Source organism: Camelus ferus, chromosome 22 (genome assembly GCF_009834535.1).
Source record: "Camelus ferus isolate YT-003-E chromosome 22, BCGSAC_Cfer_1.0, whole genome shotgun sequence".
NCBI lineage: Eukaryota > Metazoa > Chordata > Mammalia > Artiodactyla > Camelidae > Camelus > Camelus ferus.
Genome location: NC_045717.1, coordinates 25,175,147 through 25,199,662, shown reverse-complemented (window position 1 = coordinate 25,199,662; position 24,516 = coordinate 25,175,147). Strand labels below are relative to the sequence as shown.

Below are 24,516 nucleotides of genomic sequence, written 5' to 3'. Positions count from 1 at the left end.
TCGGCGTTGGGTCATTCTGAGGTCTGAAGTGTCTTTCTACGATTGTCAATCTGCGTGAGTGTCTAAGCGACACCCTGCAGGCTGTGGGTCTGTGTGTGTGACAGCGTGGAGGCTGTGGGTGTCTGGGTGACACCCTACAGGCTGTGAGCATGTGGGTCCCCGTGTGTCTGTCTGGCTGACACCCGCAGGCTGTTGAGTGTGAGTCTGTGTTCGCGGCATCCTGCAGAAGGTGTCCGAGAACCGCATCTGCGGTGAGCATCGGCCCCCGTGTATCTATCTAGGTGACACTCGCAGGCTGTGTGTGTCTGTAACACGTTGCAGGAGCGGCGGTGTGCGGTCGGTGTCGGTGTCGGAGTCGAGGAGGCCCGGGCCGCGAGTGTCCCCAGCCGTCTGCGTGTGTGTGTATGTGTGTGTGTGAGCGCGCGCGCGCCGTGAAGGTGGATCCGCTCCCTCCGCAGCGAGCCCGACCCGGGCCCCACGAGCCGCCGCCAGGACCGCTCGTCTGGCCTCCCCTCGCGCGGGCCGGGCCGGGGATGGAGCCGCAGCCCGAGCCGCCGCAGCCGGAGCCCGGGCGTGGAGCGGCCTGAGGCGCGGGCGGCGCGCGGGACTGGGGGGAGGGCGGGCCGAGGGGAGGGTCCTGGGCCGGGGGGGGCGGGCGCGGCGCGCCCCCTCCCTCGCGCGCTCGCTCCCTCCCCCGCGCGCCCTCCCTCGCCGCCTCCTCCCGCCGCCTCCGGCCCCCCCTCGCCGGGGACCGAGCGCGCTCGCTCCGGCAACGGCCTCGCCTCCTCGCAGCAGCGCCATGGTACGTCGCCGCCCCCACTTTCGTTTTCGCCCGGGGACTTTTTTGGGGGGTGCGTGGGCTCCGGGAGAAAGTTGCAAGGTCTGGGGGGGACAGGGGCGGGGGCCGCCCGGGGGAGGGGCTCGATCCGGGACCCCCGCCTCCCTTCAGCCGCCGCGGGACCCCCGCCCGCCGATCCACAACCCCCCCCCGGGCTGGGGGCGGAGCTGGCACGCGGGGCGCAGCGGGGGACCCCAAGTGGGGGGCCCCTCGTGGGCGCCGCAGACTTAGCAGGGAGGGGCGGGGCTCCTGGGGAGAGGGTCCCCCCCAGGCCAGGCCCCCGCCCCCTCCCGGGCCCGGCAGGAGACGGGAGGGCGCGGCCTGGGGCGCACGACCCCCGAGCGCACAGCACATGGGGGAGCCGGGGCCGGGAAGGGGGCACTCGACGGGGCCGTGCGGGGCGGGGGTCGCGGCGGCCCCCGCGGGGTGCCCCAGCCCGGGCGAGCGCGGCGCGCCAGCTAGCGGAAAATGGCCGCTGCGGAGAGGGGCGGAGAGCGCGCAGCGGCCGCAGCCGGGCGCCTTGAACTTGGAGCCGGGCGGGCGGCCGGCCACGCTCGGCGCCGCGCAGGGGCAGCCACCCGGCCTGCCCTCTCGCCGCCTGAGCCCCGCCTCCGGGCCCGACCCCGGCCCTGCTGCAGCCTACGCCGGGTCCCAGACGGGAGGGGTCACCGGGTCTAGGCCAGGCGCGCCCCAGGCCCTCGAGCGCCGGTAGCTGCACTTGAGGGTTCCGGTGTCCGGTCCGCCGGTGTCGGTGGCATCCGCACTCGGGGGTTGCGTTCGGGGTACCCTGTGCTCTCAGGCGGGTCAGCGCGGGAATGCGGGGGTGCGTTCGTGGGTCTGTACGGCTGGGTGGTCCCATCCCTTTCCGTGGGTCCATGGGTCCCCAGACGTGGGGTTCTCTCCTTTATGTATCTGTGTGTCGGCGCATCCACGTGGCTGTGTGTTGTGTTGCGTGTGTTAGAGCATTGTGCGGCTATGGGACGGTGTGTGTGTGTTGTAACTGGGCGACTGTGCCATGCGTCCCCGTGGGGCAGTGTTGTGAAGCTGTGTAGCTGGGTTGTGTCCCCGGGAGACGTGATGTCCCTGGATGACCGTAGGGGTGTCCCTCTGTGAGTATGTGGAGGTTAGGGGGTTGCCAGTGAGTGGGGAACTGTGTCGTGTGGCTGCGTCTCAGGGGACTGTTGGGTGTCGCTGTGTGCGTGTGACTGGCGCTTAGTGACTATTCCTGGGGATGGGTCTATGCTCTCTCTCCCATCCCCTCCCCAGTTCCTTTTTTCCTGTAACCTCGACTGCCAGGTGGGGGACGGGTGCTCCTTCTATCTTGGCAAACCTCTGTCCCCTCCTCTCACTCCTCACCCCTCCAATTCCCCCTGCCTCCGGGTCCCCCATCCGCGCAGCCCTAGGTGGTCTCAGCTTGAGGTTCGGGCGCGAGGTGGCGCCGGGACGCGATCACTTGGCGGCGACGTCTCCCGCCAGGGGCTGCGCGTGCGCGGGGACCTGACCCAGAGAGGGGCGGGGCGGCGGGGGGGGTCCCCCCACCTCCGCCTCCGAAGAGGTCCCAAGGGATAGGTTGTTACTGGGTTAGGTCTGGACCAGGGGATGGCCCAGGAGACCTCCTCGCCGGATGGGCTGGGAGCTGCGCCCTCAGGCCTGCCTCCCACCGCTTGCCCGGGACCGGGCCAGATCCGGCGGACACAAAGTGTTGTCTCCCCTCCCGGGGAATCCCCGCCACGGCCACCCCTCCCCGCCCCAGGGCGCTTGATATAATTTTCTAAATATAAAAGCCCCAAGGCCAGGCAGGAATCTCTGCTTTTTACTTTAAACCTGCATCCTCTCTGGGGGCGGATTGGGAAGGGGAGAAAAAGGGTTCTAATACTGACCCAGGGATGCATACACACACGACACTCGGCGTCCCCAGCTCAGGTCAGCTCGCCCACCCTCGGGTCCCTCCACTCCTGACTCCACTCCGGGGCACTGCCCTACACCACACTCCTCTCCATCCCCACCTGTCACCTGGTGCGCAGGGGGACACATTCTCCTGTAAGCACATTCAGCAGCACATGCCCATGACACACCCTCCCAGCTATGTGTTCACAGCCACATGTGTGCAAAACTCTGCCCACCCACAGGGGTCCGCACAACCACACACACAGGCACACGGACACACACACTCAAAGACAGGCACCTGCGCTTGTGGGAGGGGGAGGAGGCAAGCCCATCACCCCATCTCCCCGTCCAAGCCAGGTCCCTACAGGGCTTGGAGAGCAAAGACCCCAGCTGTAGGGGGGAGCTGGTGGGGATAGCCCTGAGGGAGGAGCAGGCATGTGATGTGTTGTGTGTTACTGTGTGTGTGTGCCAGGGTTTAAATACCTGGGAGGGGTTTTACTTGTAAGTGTGTATAGTTGTGTTTGGATGTACTTGTGTTATTGTGGCCCAACGTCTGTGTGTTGTGTTTGGGGTTGTGTGTGTGCTCATTTTTTGGATCTGTGTGTTTCCATGTGAGTCTGCATGGGTCTGTGTGTCACCTGGGGTCTGTAGATCTGTATCTGTTTGAGTCAGGGTGACACGTGAGGATCCGTGTTTTTCCGTGTGACGTTTTTCTGAATGTCTGTCTTTGTGTCAGTTCGTGGCATGTTGTGTTTGTGTGTCTCTGTTGTGTTCTGTGCCAGCTCTAATGTCACATCCCGCCTTTACCTCTGAAGACTGAGGAGGACCTTAACAGCCCCTTCTAGGAGCTTAATGCCTCATCTGTGAAGTGGGAACACAGGATGCCTCATGAGGTCGGAGCGGGGACAGTGTTGCCATGCAATCACAGGTCCTGGCTCCCTGCTGTGTCTCTTCGCTGGGTCTGGTGGCTGTGGAGTTACCGGGCAGGCTTGGACCCCTATCATACCTGCCTGAGCTGCTCTCACTTTTAAACATTTTGCTGTGAATTCCAGCCCCTGCAAAGTCCACTCACATTTTTAAAGTTTGCTTTTTAATAACACAAGCCACTCAGGAACATCTAAAGAGGCTACCAAAGTACCTAGAGTAAAAATCAAACCTTCCTCATAACTCCTACCCCAGGGGGCCCCCTTCCCCACTCCAGAAAGGCCCCGTTATCACCCAGCTTTGTCTGAGCAATTGCAGATGTAACAGATACACATTCTTATAAAGTATGCATGTATATTCTTTTCTTGCTTGTTTTGGGGGGTAGATAATTAGGTTTATTTATTTTTTTATTTTTAGAGGAGGTACTAGGGATTGAACCTAGGATCTCACGCATGCTGAGCACGCGCTCTACCGCTTGAGCTATACCCTCCCCCTTACATGTATATTCTTATAATGGATCTATGCATATCCTTAAAAAAATCCCAAATGAGATCTTGAGTTTACCTGTTGAGTTTACAGCAGGGGTTCTCAACTGGAGTGGTTTTTGCCCCAGGGGACACTGGGTGATGTCTGGGGACGTCTGTGGTTATCACGACCTGGGGTGCTCCTGGCATCCAGTGGGTGGGGGCCAGGGACGCTGCTCCACACCCCCCAGGCCCCGGGATACCCCCACAGAGGATGGTCCATAGTGCTGGAGTGGGGAGCCCTGGTCTGCATCGCGCCTTCCCCCTGGGTGGCTCTTGGAGCCGTCTCCAGGTGGGAGCCCCTTGCTCTTTCGTGGAGCTGTGTAGTGTTGGATGCTGTGCCGTGCCAGCCTTGCTGGACTGGCCCCCACAGAGGGACGCGGTGGCCAGCCCCAGGTGGTTGGCATTAGGGTTGCAAGGTGACAGTCGACACCCTTGTGCATCTGTGTCTGGGACGAAGAAGCCAGGGAGTGAGCGATAGGGGAAGTGCGTTTTTAAACAAATGAGCTAAATTTTGCTCCAGAGTGCCAGGAGCTAAATCACACCCCCACTTCTGAGCACTTACCCGCACAGATCCAATCCGCCCATTGCTTTGCTAAGAAACCACTATGCACGGTGCACCGTTCTCACCTCCGTCTAAACACTGGCTGGTTTACCCACCACAACCTAGAGGGGCAGAAACTATCACTGCCGCATTTCACAGAGCAGGGAGCTGAGGCACAGGGAGGTTTAGCTGCTGGTAGAGAGGAGACGTAGACCCAGGCTGCAACCTTGTACTACAGCCAGCCCTCTGTGCACCTACTGTGTACACTGCAGGGGCCCCTCCTGCCCAAACTGGATTGTATATCCATGTAACACTTCAATGCTGTTTGTGAACTCGCAAAATGTTCTGCCACTCATCACCTCTAATATATTAACACTGTCTTCCGACACGTTATCTCAGAGCCTTCTCCAGCCTTCCAGAGTGCGGGATGCGTCCTCTCATTGCCATTTTATAGATGTGGGGACTGAGGTTCTGAGAGGGAGGTGGTCTGTGTTCTGCAGACTTTGCCTTTGAGAGAACCTAAACTGCCTTGTGACGGCTGCTTTCGAGGGGGTGAGCATTGAGGGGAGCGTCCCGGGGTGGGGCTGTCTGGGGGTTGCTGCAAGCCAGGAGAGTGCTCTGAAGCCCCACTGCAAAGTTTAAATGTGAATTTGGGATGCTGCCCTCCACGTGTTCATGGCGTTTTGGAAATAATAAAATACTGCTTTATGTTATGTTGGCATTTGGAGTCCTAGATACCTGCCTCCTACCCCCACCCCCATTCACCCTGGGGTTTAAATGCTCCCCACAGCTGCGGGGTGCGGGGGGTGGTGGTTAACAAACCATTTGTGAACTGCTGTTTGAAAGACCGTCACCCACGTGCAGTGGGAGCCGGTGGGTCCCACAGCACACGGGCCCTTTGTATATCTGACTCCCTCTTCGTCCAGCCCTGGGGCCTCCAGTCGGTAGCGTCTGTTCCTGGGCCTCAATTTCCTCCTCCCGTGTAACACGGGAGAGTAACAGCATTGCTGGCGTCTTCTGTGCCCCTGGGCACGGGGCAGCTGCCCCAGGTTGTTGAGAGGGTATCATTTGTTCTCAGGACACTCGGAGAGATGAATCAAAATGGCCAAGCTTTCTAAGAATGTCTCAGTGCACGTTTGACAGAATGTTAAGGCTCTGCTAAGTGCCATCATCCTTCTGCTGACCGACCTGGTGGGGTGGGCACCGTTAGTCCGCTTCACAGGGGAGGACACCAAGCGGGGAGTGACAGTCCACACCACCCTGGTCTGTGGGGTGGCAGTGAGAGTTGCACCGGCCGCTGAGCGAGGCTGGGAGGATTCCGAGTGGACTAGGGGAGGCGGGGAGTGGGGGCTAGATGGTCAGGCTCCCTGGTGGCTCAGACTGGGGGAGGCAGGTCTGTGCCCATTTATTCTAGAGGGAGAATAATGGGGCTTGACGAATGTCAGCTCTGGGGCCAGGTGGACAGGCTCCAAGCCACTCTGAGTGCCTCAGTTTCTGGATCCGTGAAATGGGCACATTTTGGGGATCAGTAGGAATTCCTGGACACCCAGGAAGAGGCTGCAAGGATTTATCTGGCCAGCCTGAGGTTCTGCCCCGACACCTTCTCTCATGGGCTACTGGGGCAACATATAGGGGAGGCCAAAGCCCCCTCAACACCCAGTTCCCCTTTAGTGCTGACTGAGGAGAGAGCAGATTCCTATAGGCTCCCCTGTTGGTTGGGGCCCATCTGGTCAAGAAAGGGCAGTTGGCGCCAAGCCCGTGCTGGGGCTCTGCAGTCCCTGTCTAGCTCTCAGGGGAGCAGGGGGAGAGAGTGCCGTGGGACCCTTTCTCTTGCCATGAACCCCGGGTTGTACATCTTTAAGGGCAAAGACGCGCGCTCGCGCTCTCGGCCTCTGCACACGTCACTTCATTCTTTCCCTCCCTCCCCCCCCCACCTTGGCTCCTTTCTCCAACTTCCCGGCCAGCTCGGGGGGGGGGGGGGGGGGAGGCGGGGAGGGTGTCTTCCAAATCCACCTCCGGCCCCAAAATGTCCAGCAGCAGCCCCTGCCTCCCCACTTGACTCGGGCGGGCGGTCCAGGGGTACCCGCTGGGGTCGGGGTGTGCGTGGCCCGTTGGTCCCCCCACCGGTACCCCGGCCCAGGGTGGCTCGAAATTCGTAATAATAAGCAGTAATGGGGGTTCATGAAGCATGGGGAGGGGGCGCGGCTTTCCTTTCTCGCTCGCGCTCTTTTTTCCCTCGTTTCTTTGAAAGTTGGATGTTGAGAAGTGGGAGGTTCGGGGTGGGAGGGGAGAGAAATTCGGGGAGGGAGAGAGGAGGTTGCCAGAGGGAGGAGAGACAGAGACACAGGGAGAGACAGAGACGGGGGAGGAGGGGTGAGGGACAGGAAAGGAAGAGAGAGAGACAGAGAGAGGGAGAGAGAGAGGGAGTCGGGCGCAGGAGAGAGGGAGAGCTCGGAAGGGAGGAGGGAGGGAGACCGAGGGAGGAGGCGGCGAGGAGCGCGCCGGCCGCGGCCGCGGGGGGGGGGGGGGGTTGGAAAAATGACTCAGTAAGTTCAGCGCGCCCGCTCCGGCCGGCCCTGAGCCTCCCGCCGCGCCCGGGATGTATTCGTCCCCGCTCTGCCTGACCCAGGTACGCCCCCCGCCCGGCGCCCCGGCCCCGCGGCCCCCGCAGCCCGGCCCCGGAGTTTGGAAGCCTGGGGAGGCGGGACGAAAGAAGCGCGCGTCCCTCCCGCCGCCGCGGCCGGGATGCCCCCCGCCCTGGGCCAGGGTCCCGTGGGGGATGGGCTGGGCCGGGGACCCCTCCCAACCCGGGACCCTCACCCAGGACTCCCGCCCCGCCCCCCGCGACCTCTCCCCCTGGCGGACGCGGGGGCTCGTCCTGCAGTCTCGCCCTCCCCCCACGCAGGACGCGCTTCCCCCCAACGCCCCGGGAAGGTCGGGGGGCCCCGAGGAGAAGGCCAAAGGCGGGGCTCGGCGCGAACCCCAGGCCTGGACGCAGGCCTGCTTTTAAGAGGATTTGAGGGGTCCTGGCTGGACGCTAATCGCCCTGGGACTCTTGAGCAGAGGACCCCTGTGATGTTTTGGCTGAACGCCTCCCAAGGTTGTGCCCGCCACCCTAGCCCTGGGCCGCCTTTCCCCCCATTATTGGCCCACGTGGGCGAGGAGGGGGAGGGGGCACGCGAAGTTGGAGGCGCCAGCAATGGGGGAAGGGGGTGCCCCGACGTCCCGGCTCGGTCTTCTTCACCCTCCCGCCCCTCAATCCGGTTCCGAGATTTTCGCCGCATCGATTCTGGGTTATTGAGCCGCCGCCGCCGCCGCCGCCGCCGGGAGGAGCCGGGAGGCCGGGCGTTCCGGGGTCTGGCCCGGGCACTGCGGCGCTGCGGACGCCCTCGCCAGCCAGGCACCTGCCCCTGCCCCATCCTGTAGCCTCTCACCCCTGGCCGTGCTCCCGGACAGCCCCGGGCTCAGCCCTTGTGCAAGGATTAAGGGGGTGTGTGGGGAAGGGGCCGCACCTCAGGGGACCCCTCCCCCAGCACCCGCTGGGAACCCCCAGATTGGCTAGTTCTACTTTCCGGCTCGGCCTCCACACCACGTCCTTGTATGTCTTTAGGCCCTTGGGGTCCCGGCTGGCCTCCGTTTCCCCACCCCCCCAGCTGACATGGGGCCAAGGCAGGTTGTGGAGAGAGGGTCTGCGTGGCCTCCAAGCTGTAAAGTGCAGGGCGCTGGGAGGTGGGAGTCGCCAGAGCTTGAGTGCCCTGGGGAGCACTGTATGGGGTGCGCGTGGATGCCAGTCTCTGCTGGGGTTTCCCCTATTCATGGCCCTGGGGTGCCCGTCATTCACAGGCTCTTTCTCCCTGGCCCCCTCCGGCTCCTGGCCCCCCACAGGGAAAGTGAGGGCTGGTGCCAAGGGGGTCCTGGGCTTGTCCTACCCATGATCCCCTGGGTGACCTTGGGCATCCCTGCCCCTCTCCAGACTTCCCTTCCCATTCAGAACAACTTTGGGGGTCCTCTGAAGTGGTCATCACTGGCCCACCTCTTCCTGTAGGTCGCCCTGAAGCTCCCCCAGAACAAGTAGGGTCCTGATTGGGGTTGCCCTGTGACCTTGGGCCTCCCAGTCTCTGGGCCTGGGGCTGGCCTGCGTGGCCCCCCCGGGTGCCCCCGCCCCCTCCGCCCTTCCCGCGCTCACTAGCTCCCAGAGCTGCCTGGGGGGGCTGAGCCCGGGGAGGCTATTGCAGGCAAGGAGGTTGGATGGCCGCCTGTTGTCCCTGCGCCCTGGAATTCCCCCACAGGACTCCTCCGGAGACAGGCCTCCGTCCCGTCCACGCTGCCCAGAAGGGGGTGGCGGTGAGAACCAGAGCTGGCGCTGTGCTCCTGGGCCTGGCTTTCCCAGGTGGAAAACCAGGCTGGCTGTCGGTGGAAATATGACAATAAAAAATACCTGGGGTTGCTGTGTGCTAGAGACAGGGTGACAGACAGACAGACGGAGAGAGGACCAGGGAGCTCCCAGGCTAGGGTGGGGATGGAGTGGCCCAAAGGCAGGGGGCTCCCCTTCTCTGTTTATTTTCCCATGGGTGCCCCAAGCCCTGGAGAGGGACCACCTCTCAGACTCCCCCAGCAGCCTCAGTGTAAGCCCCGAGCTCCTTGCAGGCCCACCCCCAGATCTGGGGTCTCTAGCTGGGGGACCCAGGTGCCCCTGCAAGATCCCCCTCCACTCCTGGCTGCCTAATCACGCCCTACGCATCGCATCGCTCTCTGACTGTCTGCATCTCTGTGTCTCCCTGCCTCTCTCTCTTCCTGTCTCTGTTCTCTCTCCCTCCCTTTCTCTCCATCTCTCTCTCCATCTCTTTTCCCTCTCTTTGTCTCTGTGTCTCTCCTCACCCGCCAGTCTCTCCCTGTCTCTCGGTCTCTGGGCCTCCATCTCCCCCCTTTACTGACTAATTTTACAACCCAAGCCCATCCTAAAATAGCTCCCTTTTAGCTGATCCGACCCGGATCCTTCTCTGAGCGGAGACCAGACCGGCTAGGGGGTGCGCGGGGGTGGAGGGTTTGCTGGGCTGCTCAGGTGCCCGCCCGCCCTGTGCCCCGGTCCTGCCCACCGAGGAGGGGGGGTGGCCGCAGCCCGGGCGGCCCTGGAGGATTCTGGGAGCCCCGTCCCTGTTTCAGTGGTGACTCAAGTGCTTTTCACTTTTACTCTTAAGAGGAACTGTGGAGCAGCCGTTACTTCCATAAATCCTGCCGGCGGGAAGGTCAGCCTCCTCCCTGAGCTCGCCCCACTCTGGGCCTCCCTTCCTGCCTCCCTCCCGCCCGCCTCCACCGCCACGTTAGTTATTCCGGGTTTGGGGCCAAATCCCTCTTGGCTGCAGTGCCCAGGATTCCCCGGGGCCGCAGGCTGGGCCTGGGCTGAGGCCATGGCAGCGCCGGCCGCCAGGGCCCCCTCCTTCATTCATTCATTCTTTCCTTCATTCCTTCACCCTGTTCCTTCGAGGGGCGGCACTCTTTTTATTACTGCTTCTCCAGTGGGGAAATTGAGGCTGGGAGAGGGTCCCTGACTTTTGATTGATTTAATGTAGTAGATCTTCACTGAGCCCCTCCTATATGAGCCTGGGCACGGAGGGGAGAAGACATTGAGGGGTCAGCCTGGTATGGGTTCCTGGAGGCTCTGCTGGGATTGGGGGACCCCCAGCACCTCAGGGCTGGGAGAAAGGCCAAGACCAGAGAGGGCCATGACCTGCCCCGGGCGGCACAGCATGGCCAGTGAGGCTGGGGTTCAGGGCTACGGCCCACCTTGCTCTTTGGCCAGGACCGAGCAGATGGGCGCTCCCTGTGAGCCCCCCCACGTGTGGTCTGATGGCCTTTGATTGGCTCCTGTAAAAGGCACAACCACCCTCCATGTCTCTCTCCCTCTCCATATCTGTGTCTCCCCCCCCACCCCTTCTCTGCGGTGGAGGTGCCTCAGCGTCAGGGTCGGGCGCCTTGTAAATCACGATGCTGGGATTCTGGCCGAGTCAGCGTTCTCCCTCTTCTCTCTCTCTCCCTCTTCTCTCTCTCTCTCCCTCTTCTCTCTCTCTCTCCAGTGTCTCTCTCTCTCTGCCTGAGCCGCCTACCTCTCTGTCTCACACCAAATGGATGGGGCACACCAAATGTCCTGGGGCCTCCTGCCCCACGAACGCACGTGTTCACAGCCGCCTGCACACGCGTGCACTGCCTCCTGGCCTGGGTACCCAAAGCACACGCTCCCACACGTGCGAGCACACAGACGCACACACCCGCGTGCCCTGACAACGGTCACCGAAGCAGAGACCCAGGGCGGCCTCAGACCTTGCCCAGGTGGCTGTGTGACTCTGGGCGAGAGACCTGGCCCTTCTGCGCCCCGTGGCCTCACTGAGAAATGAAGTTAACGGTAATCCTCAACTCCTGGGGCTGCCTGAGGACTCTGGGAGGCGGGACATCGCCCGGCACGCAGTAGGAGCTCATAAATATTTGTTGTGTGAATGAGTGAACGGTTTTGCCAGTGGAGAGGAGGAACTTGAGTCTCTCCCCACATAAAATGGGGAACGTAATCATGCCTTCCTCGGATGCTTTACCCTTAGCACTGTGCCTCGTATACAGTAGGTGCCAAATAAGTGCAGCTGTGATTGTGGCCGTCGCTGAGCTAATCACTGGACTGGACATCCCATAGGCATTTTCCAACTTGCCCTCCTTTCCTGTCGGCTCGGTGCGGACCCGGCCCTGGGCCAGGTGATAGGAACAGCGGTGACTCCCCAAAACCTTGAGCCCTGACCCGTCCCCCCCAGTGGGTGTCTGTTGGCCTTTCCCCTCTGCCTAGCCCTGTCCAGGGTTTCCCTGAGTTTGGCCAGACCCACGTGGGTACCAGCATCCTTTGTCCATCAGGGTGTGTGAGTAGGTACCAGGCAGAGGCTGGGACTGTGCCTTTCCTGATCTGGATGCTGGGGACGAAGCACGGAATGAAACAGATCAAAGCCGTGCCCCTGAGGGGCTGCAGTCTAGGTGAGGGGATGGCGGGACCCAGCTGCCGCTTTGGCTCCCTGAGGAGGAGGTGGCACGTGTCCTGGGGCTCAGCAGGGGAAGGGGGCCACACGGGATTCAGAGACAGAGCATGCCAGGTGCAAAACTGGCACTGCTGGTGAGTCCCGAGGATGGCGCCAGACCACGTGCTCGGGGGTGGGAGGGCTGGCAGTGGGGCTGAGGAGTCAGGAGGTTCAAGTTCACAGTCATAGGGACCCAGGTTCAAGTCCCAGCTCCTTCCTGGCTGCGTGACTTTGGGCTGGTGGCCTCAGTGCTCAGGGCCTTAGTTTCTCCCTCTGGACAGTGGGCAAAATAGTTGTTCCCATTTCATAGAGTTGAGAGCTCAGTAAATGTTCAGCCTCTAAATAGCACGACCTCACTCCCTGTCTCTCTCCCACACCCTGGGCTTCTAGCTCTGCCCCCATCCTTCTCCCAGGACACCAAGGCACAGAGGGGAGCTCAAGAGATCTAAGGCTTAGACTCACTGGTCACTTTGGTGGGAACTTTCTACTCCCTGGACTTAGCTTATCCAGACTCTTCCCAGTGGCCCTCAAGGCTCTGCACGGCCAGCCCCTGTCACCTCCCTGCCCTCACCACCTCCACTTTGCTTATTGTTTACTCTGCTCAAGCCTCGCCAGCCTCCTCATTGTTCTCGCCAAACATTAAGTGTGGTCTTGCCTCAGGACCTTTGCATGTGCTTTGTTCTTCACCTGGGAAGCTCCTGCTGTGGGTTGTCATTTTTCAGCTCTTTGTTCAAGTGTCCTCTCCTATGGGAGACCCTCCCTGACCACCTTCAGCTAAAAACAACCCCCAGGGGACTCCCCAGCCCCCTCCTCAAGCTCCTTTAAATTTTTTCAGAGCACTTTGTTCAGCCTGACATTTTATTATGTATTTTTTAGCTTGGTTAACATCCATCCCTGCCCACATCAGGATCTGGGTGAGGGCCGAGCCCAGGACATTGTCGGGTTCCCAGCATCATGCATGGAGCTGGCACAGAGTAGACACTTAGTAAATGTTTCTTGAACCAAATGAATCTCCCCCTCATTAGATAAGAGCTGTTCATAAGCTGTGATGCTGAGCTTGAGGGGAGGAGTCTTTCTAGGTCAGGAACACTTACTCTGGCACAAGAAGAGTTTGTGTTTGAATAAGAGCTCTGCCGTTTGACACTTAACCTGGGCTTAACCTGGAGGAGGGGACCAGGGCTTTGAAGGATGCATAGGAGTTGAGGATAAACACTTAGAAGGTGGATAAGAGATTCTCAGTAACATTTGTTAGATCACTGAGTGAATGAAGGAGAGAGAATCCTTTGCGGAAAACTTTTGGTAAGGGAATTGGAGTTTCATGTCCTGGTTTGCTTCTGCGGACTGTCAGAGTGGGAGGGCCACAAGGAGGCCCAGAGAAGGGCACAACCCAGCGCACAGTTGACCAGTTCATAGTGCCCAGCAAAGGCTTGGACCCAGTTGCCTACCTCCCAGCTGCTGCTGCCCTCTTTGGCCAGGAAGTCCCAGTGGGCCAAGTGGAGTTTCTGAGAAAGGCCTGGTCTTGCTCCCTGCCCTCACCTTGCATCTCTGATGACCAGGGCAACGGATAAGCTCTCCACCAACCCCTAGCAGGGTGCAATGGCCCTTTCTGCCCATTGTACAGAATGAGAAACTGAGGCCCAAAGTGGAGTATCAGTTTGTTCCTAGATCATACAGGAAGTGAAAATGGAGACCGTTGTCACCCAACCTCATTCCCTCCACAAGTCTGCCTGGCAATGAGTGCCTCAGCCCTGGGCCTCAGGCTGAGGGGAGAGTGAGTGAACTGGACTCAGAGACCCCTAGTTGTGTGGTCCAGGCTAGTCTGGAAGAACACTGAGGAGAGCAGGAAAGCTGCCTGACGAAAGGCACCCTGGAGACAGGGCTTTGAGGGATGTGTAGGAGTTCAGGAAGATTCTTGGCATCTAGCTTGCCTTGGCTGTCTGCCTTGCCCTGTCCACCAGTGAGGCATTGGGAGGTGCTTGGGGAAGAGGCCTTGGTCATCACAGGTCTTGTGGGACAGAGAGTGATAGACCTGCCTCTCACCTGGCCTGACCTCCTGGGGAGGACGTGAGAGGCTAGGGCAGCAGGTCCATGACCCAGTTACAGGCTGTTTGTCTTCCTTTCCCCAGGACTAGCTTGGGTCACCAGTGACGTGGGATCCCACCCCTGCCCGCCTCCCTGGCACCTTTCCCCAGAGAGGGCCCGGGGGCAGGTAGGGATAAGAGAGAGGCATGGGGGCTTGGAAGGGGGAGGAGCTGGAAGACAAAAGGGACTCAGAAAAGGGGAGGGGGCTCAGAGACACAAGGGTTCAAGGAGAGGAAGAGTTTGGGCCCCAAATAATCACAACAACAGTAATAATAGCTAAGACAGGTTTTTGTGAGCTGGGCAGATAATGGGGCTCATTTGCTAGGAAGAGATCGCACCCCGCATTCAAGAAGGCCCGCCGGCTGACACCCCAGCCGCCCTTCCCAGCTCCCTCTTATCATGGCTCCAAGAAGCTCCAGGCCTCCAGTGGCAGCCGTTGCCCAGGTCTCCTGCCACCCTGGCGTCCCCTCCGCCGGGGGCAGCACCCTGTCCTGCTATCAGTTACCCACTGCTGGCCTCTCTAGTAGGATGGCCTGGGCTCTGGTCCTGGCTCTGCTGACTGGCTGTGTGACGGCAAGTGGTTCCCCATCCCTGGAGAAGCCCCCGAGGTTGGGCAGGGCCCCTCCACCCTCCCTCTGCCTCAGCAGATCAACCTGGGCTGGGGTCAGCGGCAGCAAAAAAGGGCCCTGAGGTCCAGTCCCTGCCACAGCTGTCACGGTGACTCACGCGTCGGGGGACATTGGCGTGGGGGAGCTGGGCTGGGACAAGCCGTGCCCCGGCCTGCCCCACCCTGCGAGGGCAGGCTATTTTCAGAGCCTCAGTAATAGGGGAAATCTGAGGTCGTCCCCCACCCCCAGCACCCCAGGGCTAGGAAAAGGCATCACCCCTGTTCCAGAAGCCCAGCAGTCCCCCCAGGCAAGAGAAGGGAGTGGGGTGGAAGTTCTTCTCTGCCTTCCTTTCTCTTTGAATTTTCACCCCTGGAGGCTGAGAAACCAGGTCCAGGATGTTCTGCAGACTCAATTTCTCTTGCTGAAAACTGGCGAGAGTCAGAAAGCCCTCCCATGGCCTCACGTTGTTCCCTGAGGGGCCCAACTGGGGCTGCTTTTTGTGGGGAAGTCAGATGGACGTGGGTTCCAGTCCCAGCCCTGCCCCTCATGACAGGGTCTTCTCTTGGGGTCATGGTTTCTTCATCTGTAAAGTAGGTGTCGTGGTCACCCAGCAACACCCACCAGGCAAAGGGAGGGGAATGTTGAAGTCTTAGCTCTGGCCAGGTCTCAGAGCCTCCATGAGCCTTGATATTTTCATCAGTGGAATGGGTCTATGGGGGGCAGGCTAGGGTGAACCAACCCCCAGGGACCCTTCTCTCTTCAGCTCTGAACCTCCAGGGCCGAGCACCACTTTCTCTACTGCATTCTGATCTCTTGCCTCCATGAGCCTCAGCTTTCCCAGCCCCTGCAATGGGTCTATGCAGGAACTGCACCCCACCCCGGCTTCCATTAGCTCCTGATACCCAGGTGGCCCCGTCTTGGCCTGTGGACCTCAGCCATCCTGTCTGTACACCTGGGTAGGAGTGACATGTTGTCCTCATTTTTCCATCATCGCCAGGAGCCAGCAGAGGCAGCCCTCTGACCCTGCATCTGGCGTCAGCTCCCTCTGCTGAGCAGTGGGTCTGAGAAACAAGCCCCAGGGACATATGCTGAGCCTGGTGTCTCCCATAATCCTTGAGCACCCAGAGTGTGCTCAGCCTTGCCCTAGCCATTCGGGCTCACACTCTGGTTCGGGGGTTTGCAAACTACAGCCCCAGGGCCCACGGCCCATCGGCTGTCTTTATAAATAAAGCTTTATTGAGACACTGTTGTGCTGGTCACTTACGTCTCCTCTGTGGCCAATCTTGCCCTACAGGCAGAGGGGACCTGTTGCAACAGAGACTAAAATGCTCACTATCTCTTTTAAGATGCTTTTGAAGTTTTCTGACCCCCATTCTAGAAGGCAGAGAATGGGTCCAAAACACCATTCTACTGACTCATATTCCCCATCTGTTCAATGTGTCCCCCATCAGCCTCCACTTGGGACCCTCAGCTTGTCCTACCTGTACATGGGGGTTCAAGACAGTCCTCCACGAACATCTGCCTTGGCCTGTGTCTTCAACATAGTCCAAGCCTCAGTTTCCCCATCTGTGAAATGGGTTGTTTTCAGACCCAGTGAACTTCTGCTGGGTCCCCTCTGGTCTTCAGTTGTCCCCAGGAGGTTGAGGGATCTGCAGTGGCCGCCTGGATACCTCTGCCCTGCCCTCCCTCTAGTGGCTCTGCCTGGGGCCCCTCCCACCTCAGTCTTCCTGGCCGGGCAGTAGGTTCACAGGGCCGCAGCGCTACCTGACCTCTGGCCTCTCCCCCTCTCCACAGGATGAGTTCCACCCGTTCATCGAGGCGCTGCTGCCTCACGTCCGCGCCTTCGCCTACACCTGGTTCAACCTGCAGGCGCGGAAGCGCAAGTACTTCAAGAAGCACGAGAAGCGGATGTCGAAGGATGAGGAGCGCGCGGTGAAGGACGAGCTGCTGGGCGAGAAGGCCGAGGTCAAGCAGAAGTGGGCGTCGCGGCTGCTGGCCAAGCTGCGCAAGGACATCCGGCCCGAGTGCCGCGAGGACTTCGTGCTGGCCATCACGGGCAAGAAGGCGCCGGGCTGCGTGCTCTCCAACCCCGACCAGAAGGGCAAGATGCGCCGCATCGACTGCCTGCGCCAGGCCGACAAGGTGTGGCGGCTGGACCTGGTCATGGTCATCCTTTTCAAGGGCATCCCGCTGGAGAGCACCGACGGGGAGCGCCTGGTCAAGGCGGCGCAGTGCGGCCACCCGGTGCTCTGCGTGCAGCCACACCACATCGGCGTGGCGGTCAAGGAGCTCGACCTCTACCTGGCCTACTTCGTGCGCGAGCGAGGTGAGGGCGCGAGGCCGCAGGTCTGCAGGCGGAGGGGGGAGGCGCCCGCCCGCCCGGTGTAGATGGGCAGGGCGGGCCCCGCGGGTCTGAGGGAGGAGGCAGGCGCACGCAGTCCGAGGAGGGAGGCCGACCCGGGAGAGGTCCGAGGAGGGAGAAGGTCTACCGAGGGGGGAGGCAGGTGCAGGTGCAGGTCCAGGGGGGCAGTGGGCCTACACGGAGGTCCGAGGGGGCAGGCGCATGCCGCGGGAGGGTCTAAGGGAAAGAGATCCAGTCAGTCCAAAGAGAGTCTTGGGGGGAGGATGTGGCAGGGGCGTCCTGGGGGTCTGGAGGTAGGGGCCAGCTCTGACCTTGATGTCTGAGGGGACTGGCAGGCAGGTCTCAGGTTATGAGACCCCGTCCCAGAGGGTCTCTTGGGAACAGGGGTGTGGATAGGCGCGTGACCCATGGGAGAGGGACAGTATCCCTCTGGGGAAAGCTGGAAGAGTGTTGGGGTTGTGCACTGTGAAGGCTGGCCGACTTGCTCTCAGACCTCCCCCAGAGACCCAACAGGTCCCATGTTTATGCCAAGTGGAAAGCTGGGGCTCTGTGTGTGACTTCGGCTAGGTTACCACCCTCTCTGGTCATCAGTGTCCCCCACTCTGTGTGTTCTTCCAGCTGGGTGTTTGCTGGCTCTGTGGTCACATGGCCCACATGGAGACCAGTGGATTCCTGAGGATGGGGAATTCCATGGCAGCTTCCTGGAGGAGGAGGCTCCACTGAGCTGAGCTCTGCAGGATGACTGGGCAGTGATGAGCATGAGGATATCCCAAGTGATCAGAGCCTGGGCAGAGATGTGGGGACTGCTGGGCGGCCCAGCCCTGAATGTCAGCAGCCCCGGTGGCCCAGGGCAGGGCCTGGCTTGGGGGGCAGTGTGTGCGTCGCTCTGCTGCTCTCTGGTTGTGTGGTCAGTGGAGGTGTCGGAGCCCCTGCCTTGATCAGGCCTCAGGAGACTGGCTGAGGTCGTGTGTGCGGCGTGTTGAGCCCTGGCCTGCCGTGTGACGGGTGTCGGCTGTGACTGTCTTCATGTGGTACTGGGTGCGCCTGGAGGACCTAACAGGCACACGTCACAGGCCCCGCCGCGCCTCTCCACGCTGAGTCTGGTACACACATGGGCGTGAGCCTGCACCCACCCAGGGCTGCTGAGTGTGTCAGGTGGCTGCACGGGGGTTGCAACCCCTGTCCCAGCCCCCATAGACCCCACATTAACCAGAAATGATGGAGGAAGCCTGGTGGAGGGGTGGTGAGAAGAGGGGGGACTCAAGGGCTGAACCACCCCAGTTCTGAGCGCAGCCCCGCCGTTTACTGGCTGTGTGACTGTGGACACATCCTTGTCCTGTGCCTCAGTTTCCTCCTCTGTACAGTGGGGGTAACAACCGTGCCAATTCCTAGTGATGACGGGAGGATTACATGAGGTCTCCTGGTCTGCGTGGTGTGCGGGAGGGAGAGCGGGGACTGAGTTTCCCAGTCTTGACCTTGATTCCTTGACCTTGACCCCAACTGCGCCCACCCTGACCCCCAATTAGCACCAAACGCAGTGGGGCCAGAGGCAGAGGGGTGGATAATGTGACTGTGCTGTGGGCGTGGGGTGGGGGGGCAGGGGCGGCCTTGGGGGCCGCAGGGCTCATTGCCATGCAGGTCCAGGTCTCTCCCACCACATCCATCCTCTGCGCCTGGCCCTGCCCCCACCTCCTCCACGCTGAGCTGATAAAATTTTGAAGCGAGTTTTCTGCCGGTGTCAGCACAATCTCGGGCGCCTCCCCTCCCCCAGCGGCCCCCCTCCCCCCTCCGCTCAGCAGGCAGGCCAGGCCTCCAGGCCTCCCCAGACACCTTCACGTCCGACTGCCAGGCCTTTGCTGGCCAGTCTGGTGAGCCTCCTCGCGTGAGGGCCTCGGGAAGGTCAAGGCTGTACCGTCCCCTGCTTCCAGCCGGCTCCATCATCCCAGGGGATCTCTGCGCAAACCGGCCCCAGCTGACCCAGCTTCAGCTGGCTGGGAGCGAGGGTCTGGTGTGAGGTCTGGGCCTGGAACTCAGCTCCAGCCCAGCCACCCGCCTGTCCGCTGGGTGTTCCAAAACAAGTCGCTTAATCTCTCTGTGTCTGCTTTCCTTGTCTTTAAAATGGGATGCTCAAAAATAGCTACCTGATAGGAATGTTGGGTTCTCACAGTACAAGTTCAACAAATTACCCCATGGAATCATGAAGACAGGTACCAAGCATGGGGCTAGAGCTCTGTGGACTGTTATTATTAACATTATCATTCTCATTAGGGTTACGATTTCCCACCGCAAAGCCTGTGTCCATGCTGTTCCCTCTGCCTGGAGTGCCTGTCCCATACAGAAAACTTCTACTTATGCTTCAAAATCTCAACTCCTTGCTTCACTTTCTCTATTTCTGCCATTTTTTTCTGAGGGCTCAGCAGTTTTCCATTCTTGCAGCAACCCTGCGAGGCAGGAATCATTGTTGTACCCATTTTACAGATGAGGAAACAGAAACCCAAAGAAGGTAGCTGCCCTGCCCAAGGTCACACAGCTAAGAGAGGGCAGAGGTAGGATTTGCACATAGGCAGCTTCTTTTGCTGACACCCCTGCTAGCCTTCCACGCTTGGTGGCAGAAGGGGATGGAGGTAAAACGCAGTGTACAAGGTGGGTGTCCAGTCCATGTGGCATGGCCACGTCCAGGCTGTGTTCTAGGATCCCACCCACCAAGGCCTTATCCAGGGTTCCTGGGCTGAGGCCACCCTCTGGGAGCCCCTTACTGAGCCTCACATCCCCAACTTCCATCCAAGGATACCCTGTCCTCATCTGACCAGCGTTCTGTCTGCTTATCAGCCAGACAGTGGTCTGACTGCAGAGAGAGCTGGCCACCTCCTCCCTCGTCTCCCCTCGTGGGTCCCAGGGCTGGAAGGAGTCCAGGCCAAGGCCGGAGTGCAGTGTCCACTCACATCAGCCCTGCTGGGAGGCTGTGGGATTGGTGGGAGTGGGAGAGGCAGGCCTCGGTTGGCCTCTGGGGGCGGGAGTCACAGAGTGAATGTTGGGACGGGCAGCTGATATGACTGAAAGGAGGTACCATTTCCAGGGTCAGAAATGGGACCTTGGAGCCCACAGAATGACAGCGAGAGAGACATGGAGAGACAGAAGGTCCCAGAGACATGGAGAGACACAGAGAAACCCACAAGACCATACATGCATTCTCTGTCCTTGGACAAAGAGACAAGGCCTGGCTCCCCTCCCGCACAGCCTCCACATCTCTCCCAGAGGGTGTCAGGTGGACTGAGGGGGCCACACCCCAAAGCGGAGTCCTAGGCCTCTATCCTCTGGTTTATTTTGGAAGACGGAGAGGTGGGGACAAGGCATGAGAAGGTCCTTTTAGCGTTAGGGACCCTAGGCTGGTCAGAGCCCAGGGTACCTCCTGGGGCCAAACTTGGCTGCCCCAGGCATCCATCTGGCACCATTGTGGACACAGGGGCCTGATTCCAGGGTGGACTGAGTGAGTGCCTCTGGGCTGCCTAAGGGATGGCTGGGGGACCGTGATGAGGGAGTGGCATAAGTTCCACCTTGGGACATTGGGGCTGCCCACGAAATCCGTACACTTTGCTGGGGGTAGAGAGGAGTGGTGGTGGAGCTGGCAGTTCTGTTAAATTAATAAAAACCTAATGACAGTGAGGGGTGTGGAAAGAGGCAGCAGGAGGGCACTCTGTACTGGGAGGGCCTGTCTGAAATGACTTGAGACAAGGCCTGAAGGAAGTGAGGGAGCCACAGAGGGTTTTGAGTGAGAGTGTGCCAGGCAGGGGGAGGCACAGCCAGTGCAAAGGCCCTGGGGCTGGAATGGCTCCACGTGTAGGGAGCAGAGGTGAAGGCCGCTGGGGGTGTTGGAGGGGGCGGGAGGGCCTGCGGCGTGGCTTCCCAGTGAGGGTGATGGGGGGGCCAGGAGTAGGGGACCCCGGCCCTCCTTGTCCTGTTTGCATTTGGGAAGGAGCCTGGAGGAAGCAGGGCCCAGAGAGGGAAGCCGCCTGCCCAGCCCCGAAGCCCAGCCAGGCCTCCCCACCCCCTCTGGCAGCCTGAGAAACCTGAGGCGCGGGCGGGCACTGTGCCAGGGGCGGCGGGGGAGGGGCTGCCAGGCCCGCCCGCTCCGGCAGCTGCCAGCCCGCCCCGAGCCGCCAGCCCAGATGGTGCCCAGCTGCTGACGCTGCCGTGGGCTGGCCTCGCGTTCCCGCCTCCTGTTCCCGCCTTGTTCTGTGCCAACCTCCCGGAAAGGCACTGTGGGCAGAGGCCGGCTCGGGAAGCTTGCAGCTGCCCGAGGGGCTGCCCAGGGTGCCCAGGGAGGGGGCAGAAGGAACTGGGAGGGGTCTCCATCCCCTCCTGGGTAGGCCTGGGAAGCGACCCTAACATCAGAGACAATAGTAATAGCAGACGCACATCGTGTGCCTGGTGCTGAGCCAGGCTCACGTCGGTTTAATTCTCTCCACCACCCTGGGAGGGAGGGACTGTTGCCTTCTCCTATGTTTCAAGTGAGGTCACAGGCCCAGAGACACTCAGCCACTTGCCCAAGGTCACACAGCTCCTAAGAGGTGGGGCAGAATTAGAACCCACAGATCCTGAGTCCTTGAAACCACTAAAGGAAAAGAACTCAAAACCACTTTTGAGGCTATCAGATGGAACCCACACCCTCCCAGATGTCCACATCATGAAAGGATCAGGCCCAGAATACAGAGTGAACAAATGAATGAGTATTTGCAAACCCTCATCCTGCAGTGCCTGCCGAGCCAGACGTGGGGCCACGGTCCCCATCAAGCGCACCCTGGGCTCGGATGGCAAGAGGAAGGGCCTCAGCCTGGAGCGAGGGAGCCTCGCTCAACCTCAGCTCTGCCCCTGGCTTGCTGTGTGCCTTAAGGCAAAGCATTCCCCTCTCTGTTCTGGGTTTGGGGGAGAGCTGAGGCCAAGAAGGTCAGGCTTTGTGGGCCACAGAGAGAACCACTGGGTGCTGTGCTGGGGAGACAGAGGGTGGACATGGATGGGAGGGCGTGTGAGGGCACCTGTTCGTTTGGGTAATGGGCACCATTTGTGTCCACACTTGTTCCAGGCTGTGCAAGGTGTGTTTCCATTTCTGAGCCTGAGTTTTGCCATCTGTAAAGTGGCAAGGATAAGAACGGTGTCTGCTGCGTTGACAGTTGGAGTCAGTGATCCCTGAATAGCATACAAGAGGCGCTCAATAAATGCTCTGTCCCTTCCCAGATCCTCTCCCCAGCCCCAAGAGGCAAAGGGGAAGAACTTCAGCATGCCTGTGGGCCAGCAGGGACACCTGTGACCCAGGACAGGCCCCCACTGGAAACCGGGCGGTGTCACCTGTCCAGATGTCTGGGCGGCGGAGGAGTGAGGGGCTTCTGGCAGCCTGGACTCCCCCAGGGCTGGGCAGCCAGGTGTACCAGCCTTCTATCTGTGTGGGGAAGGTTACTGCCCGGGTGTGAGGTCCAGACGCCAGCTGACGATGTATTTATAGTGGCGGCGGGAGGCCTCTGGGTTCATGGTTAGTGGCAGAGAGGGACCAGCAGGTGAGCGTACTGTTAATGCAGCCCACGGGAGCCCAGTGTCGGGAAGAGGCTGGGGCACGACCTGTAGCCCGACAGCCCAGGTTCAAATCCCACCGCTCGTGAGCTGTTCCACCTTTGGCAGGTGATGTCGCTGCCCTGGGCCCAGGTGCCCTTCCCTCGTAAATGGGCCTGATCCAGATGGTGCCCACCTCCCCGGGCTGTGTAGGGTTAAGTGAGTTAATGCATCAAAGACCTTAGTACACAGTAAGCGCTCAGACTTGATCTGGTGCCTTAAAAAGGAAGGAGATTCTGGCTCCCGCTACAACGTGGATGAACGTTGAGGACATGATGCTCAGTGAGAGAAGCCACACACAGAAGGATGAATACTGTCTCATCCGAGGTCCCTAGAGGCGTCAGATTCATAGAGACAGAAAGTAGGTGGTGGGCCCGGGGCTGGGGAGTGAGTGTTTCAGGGGGAGTTTCAGTTTGGGAAGATGAGAAAGTTCTGGAGATGATGGTGGAGATGATTGCACAAAAATATGAATGTGCTTAATGCCACCGAGCTGTGCACTTAGAAACGGTTCAGATGGTTGGGGGGGGGTGCAGCTCAGTGTTAGAGCTCGTGCTTAGCATGCGCCAGGTGCTGGGTTCGGTCCCCAGCACCTCCGCTAAAACAAAAGCCAAAAAAGCAGACCCATGGGAATCAAAAATGGTTAAAATGGTAAATTTTGTGTTATTGATATCTTACCAGAATTTTAAAAATTATTTGTTGTTAATAACAATAAGTAATAATACATTCTCTATTATAATGCAACAATAAATAGTAAAAATAATTATCAGTGCTAGTAATGTAATAATAGTTGTTATTATCACCACCATTATGATCGGGGTTCTAGTCCCAGCGCTGCCCTGTGGCCAGCTGGGCAGCCTTGGACAAGGCAGTGCTCATCTGGGCTTCTGTTTCTTCATCTCCAAAGTGAGCACGGGGCTGTCCAGCCATGGAAGTTCAGACAGTATCTATGAGAAAGAGACCTCTTAGCATGTGATGCAAAAGCTCACAAATATGTGGGAGTTCTTTCGTGAGTCGCCCCCCACACCCGCAGACGTCCCTGCACAGGTGCCCATGTGCACGTCTGCAAGGCGGGCCCAGGAGGTCCCCGAGGACCCGAGAGGTGCCCGGGTCCACGCGGGCAGGGCCGGCCTCTGCGGAACCCGCAGGAGTGGGAGGCCTCGCGATGCACCTGTGGCGGCCACCCTGGCGTGGCGGGACTGCAGTTGCCACCCTGGCCCTGTGCCTGGGGAGCCAAGGGGAGGCCGAGGGCAGCTAGGGACATCTCTGCGCCCCCCCCCCCCCCGCCTAGACAGCTGCCAGGCCGGCCCCTCTCCCTCCAGCTGGGTGTGGGCAGGAAGTCACAGATGGCCAGAGCTGGTGAGGGATGAGGAGGGGGCACATGGGAACACTGGACATCTTGTCCTGATCAGGAAACTAAGGCCTAGAGAGGGGCAGGCATTGCCCAGGGGGGCCCAGTAAAGACCCTTTCTCTGGTGCATTCCGTCCCACCTTCTGTTCCAGGCTGACTAGGATGGGTGTCAGGACAGGGAAAGGGGGGGCCCTGCTACCTGGGTAAATGATTCGCACGTGGGAAAGGGGTTTCAAGGCTGGAGGGGGGTTCTAGGATGCCAGAGCTGGGGTGGCCTCTGGACCCTCTAGGGAACAAGTTCTGGAAGTCTCAAGGCCTGATTCTAGACTCTCCAGAGCTGGGCTCCTCCCCCTCCGATGGCTCTAGAAGCCTCCCTGGTGGGTTCAGAGCAGCCCAGCCCAGAAGAAACACAGCATGCCCCACACAGATAACCTAATACTTTTCTGGTGCCCCACTTAAAAGTGTAAACATCCAGGGGAAATTCATTGTAACAACCTATTCTTTGTGACCCAGGACATCCAAAATATTGTCATTCATTTCAACACATAATCAGTATGAAAAAGTCACTGAGATGTTGCACATTCTTTTTTTGTCCCGCGTCTTGGAGAGTCAATGTGTATTCCACAGTCGCGTCACAGTTTGGACCAGCCACATTTCAGGCGCTCCGTGCCACACGTGGCCAATGGCCACCGTATCAGCTCTAGAGGATCTGAGTTCTAGAGAATTCCAAGGCAGATCTTAAATTGCCC

General features: G+C 60.0%; 2 protein-coding genes across 6 annotated transcripts in view; one reads left to right on the top strand and one right to left on the bottom strand.

The window, feature by feature from the left end:
* Nucleotides 1–647: 647 nt before the first annotated feature.
* The window catches only part of NFIC (nuclear factor I C), a 63,105-nt gene continuing 39,236 nt past the window's right edge, over nucleotides 648–24,516 (top strand). For 2 of the 5 annotated variants that reach the window (XM_032465982.1, XM_032465983.1), the window contains exons 1-2: nucleotides 7,187–7,346; nucleotides 16,251–16,782. In XM_032465982.1, coding sequence (XP_032321873.1) covers nucleotides 7,317–7,346; nucleotides 16,251–16,782 — 562 coding nt within the window. In that variant the 5' untranslated portion in view covers nucleotides 7,187–7,316. Of the gene's footprint in view, nucleotides 803–7,186; nucleotides 7,347–16,250; nucleotides 16,783–24,516 lie in introns of those variants that run through there. The other 3 variants (XM_032465986.1, XM_032465984.1, XM_032465985.1) reach the window with 2 other exon arrangements.
* On the bottom strand, nucleotides 807–2,050 carry LOC116659124 (translation initiation factor IF-2-like; the record flags this gene model as incomplete). The annotated part of the gene is made up of 1 exon (XM_032466338.1): nucleotides 807–2,050. A coding segment is annotated over exon 1 (909 nt), but the record flags the coding sequence as incomplete, so codon positions are not given.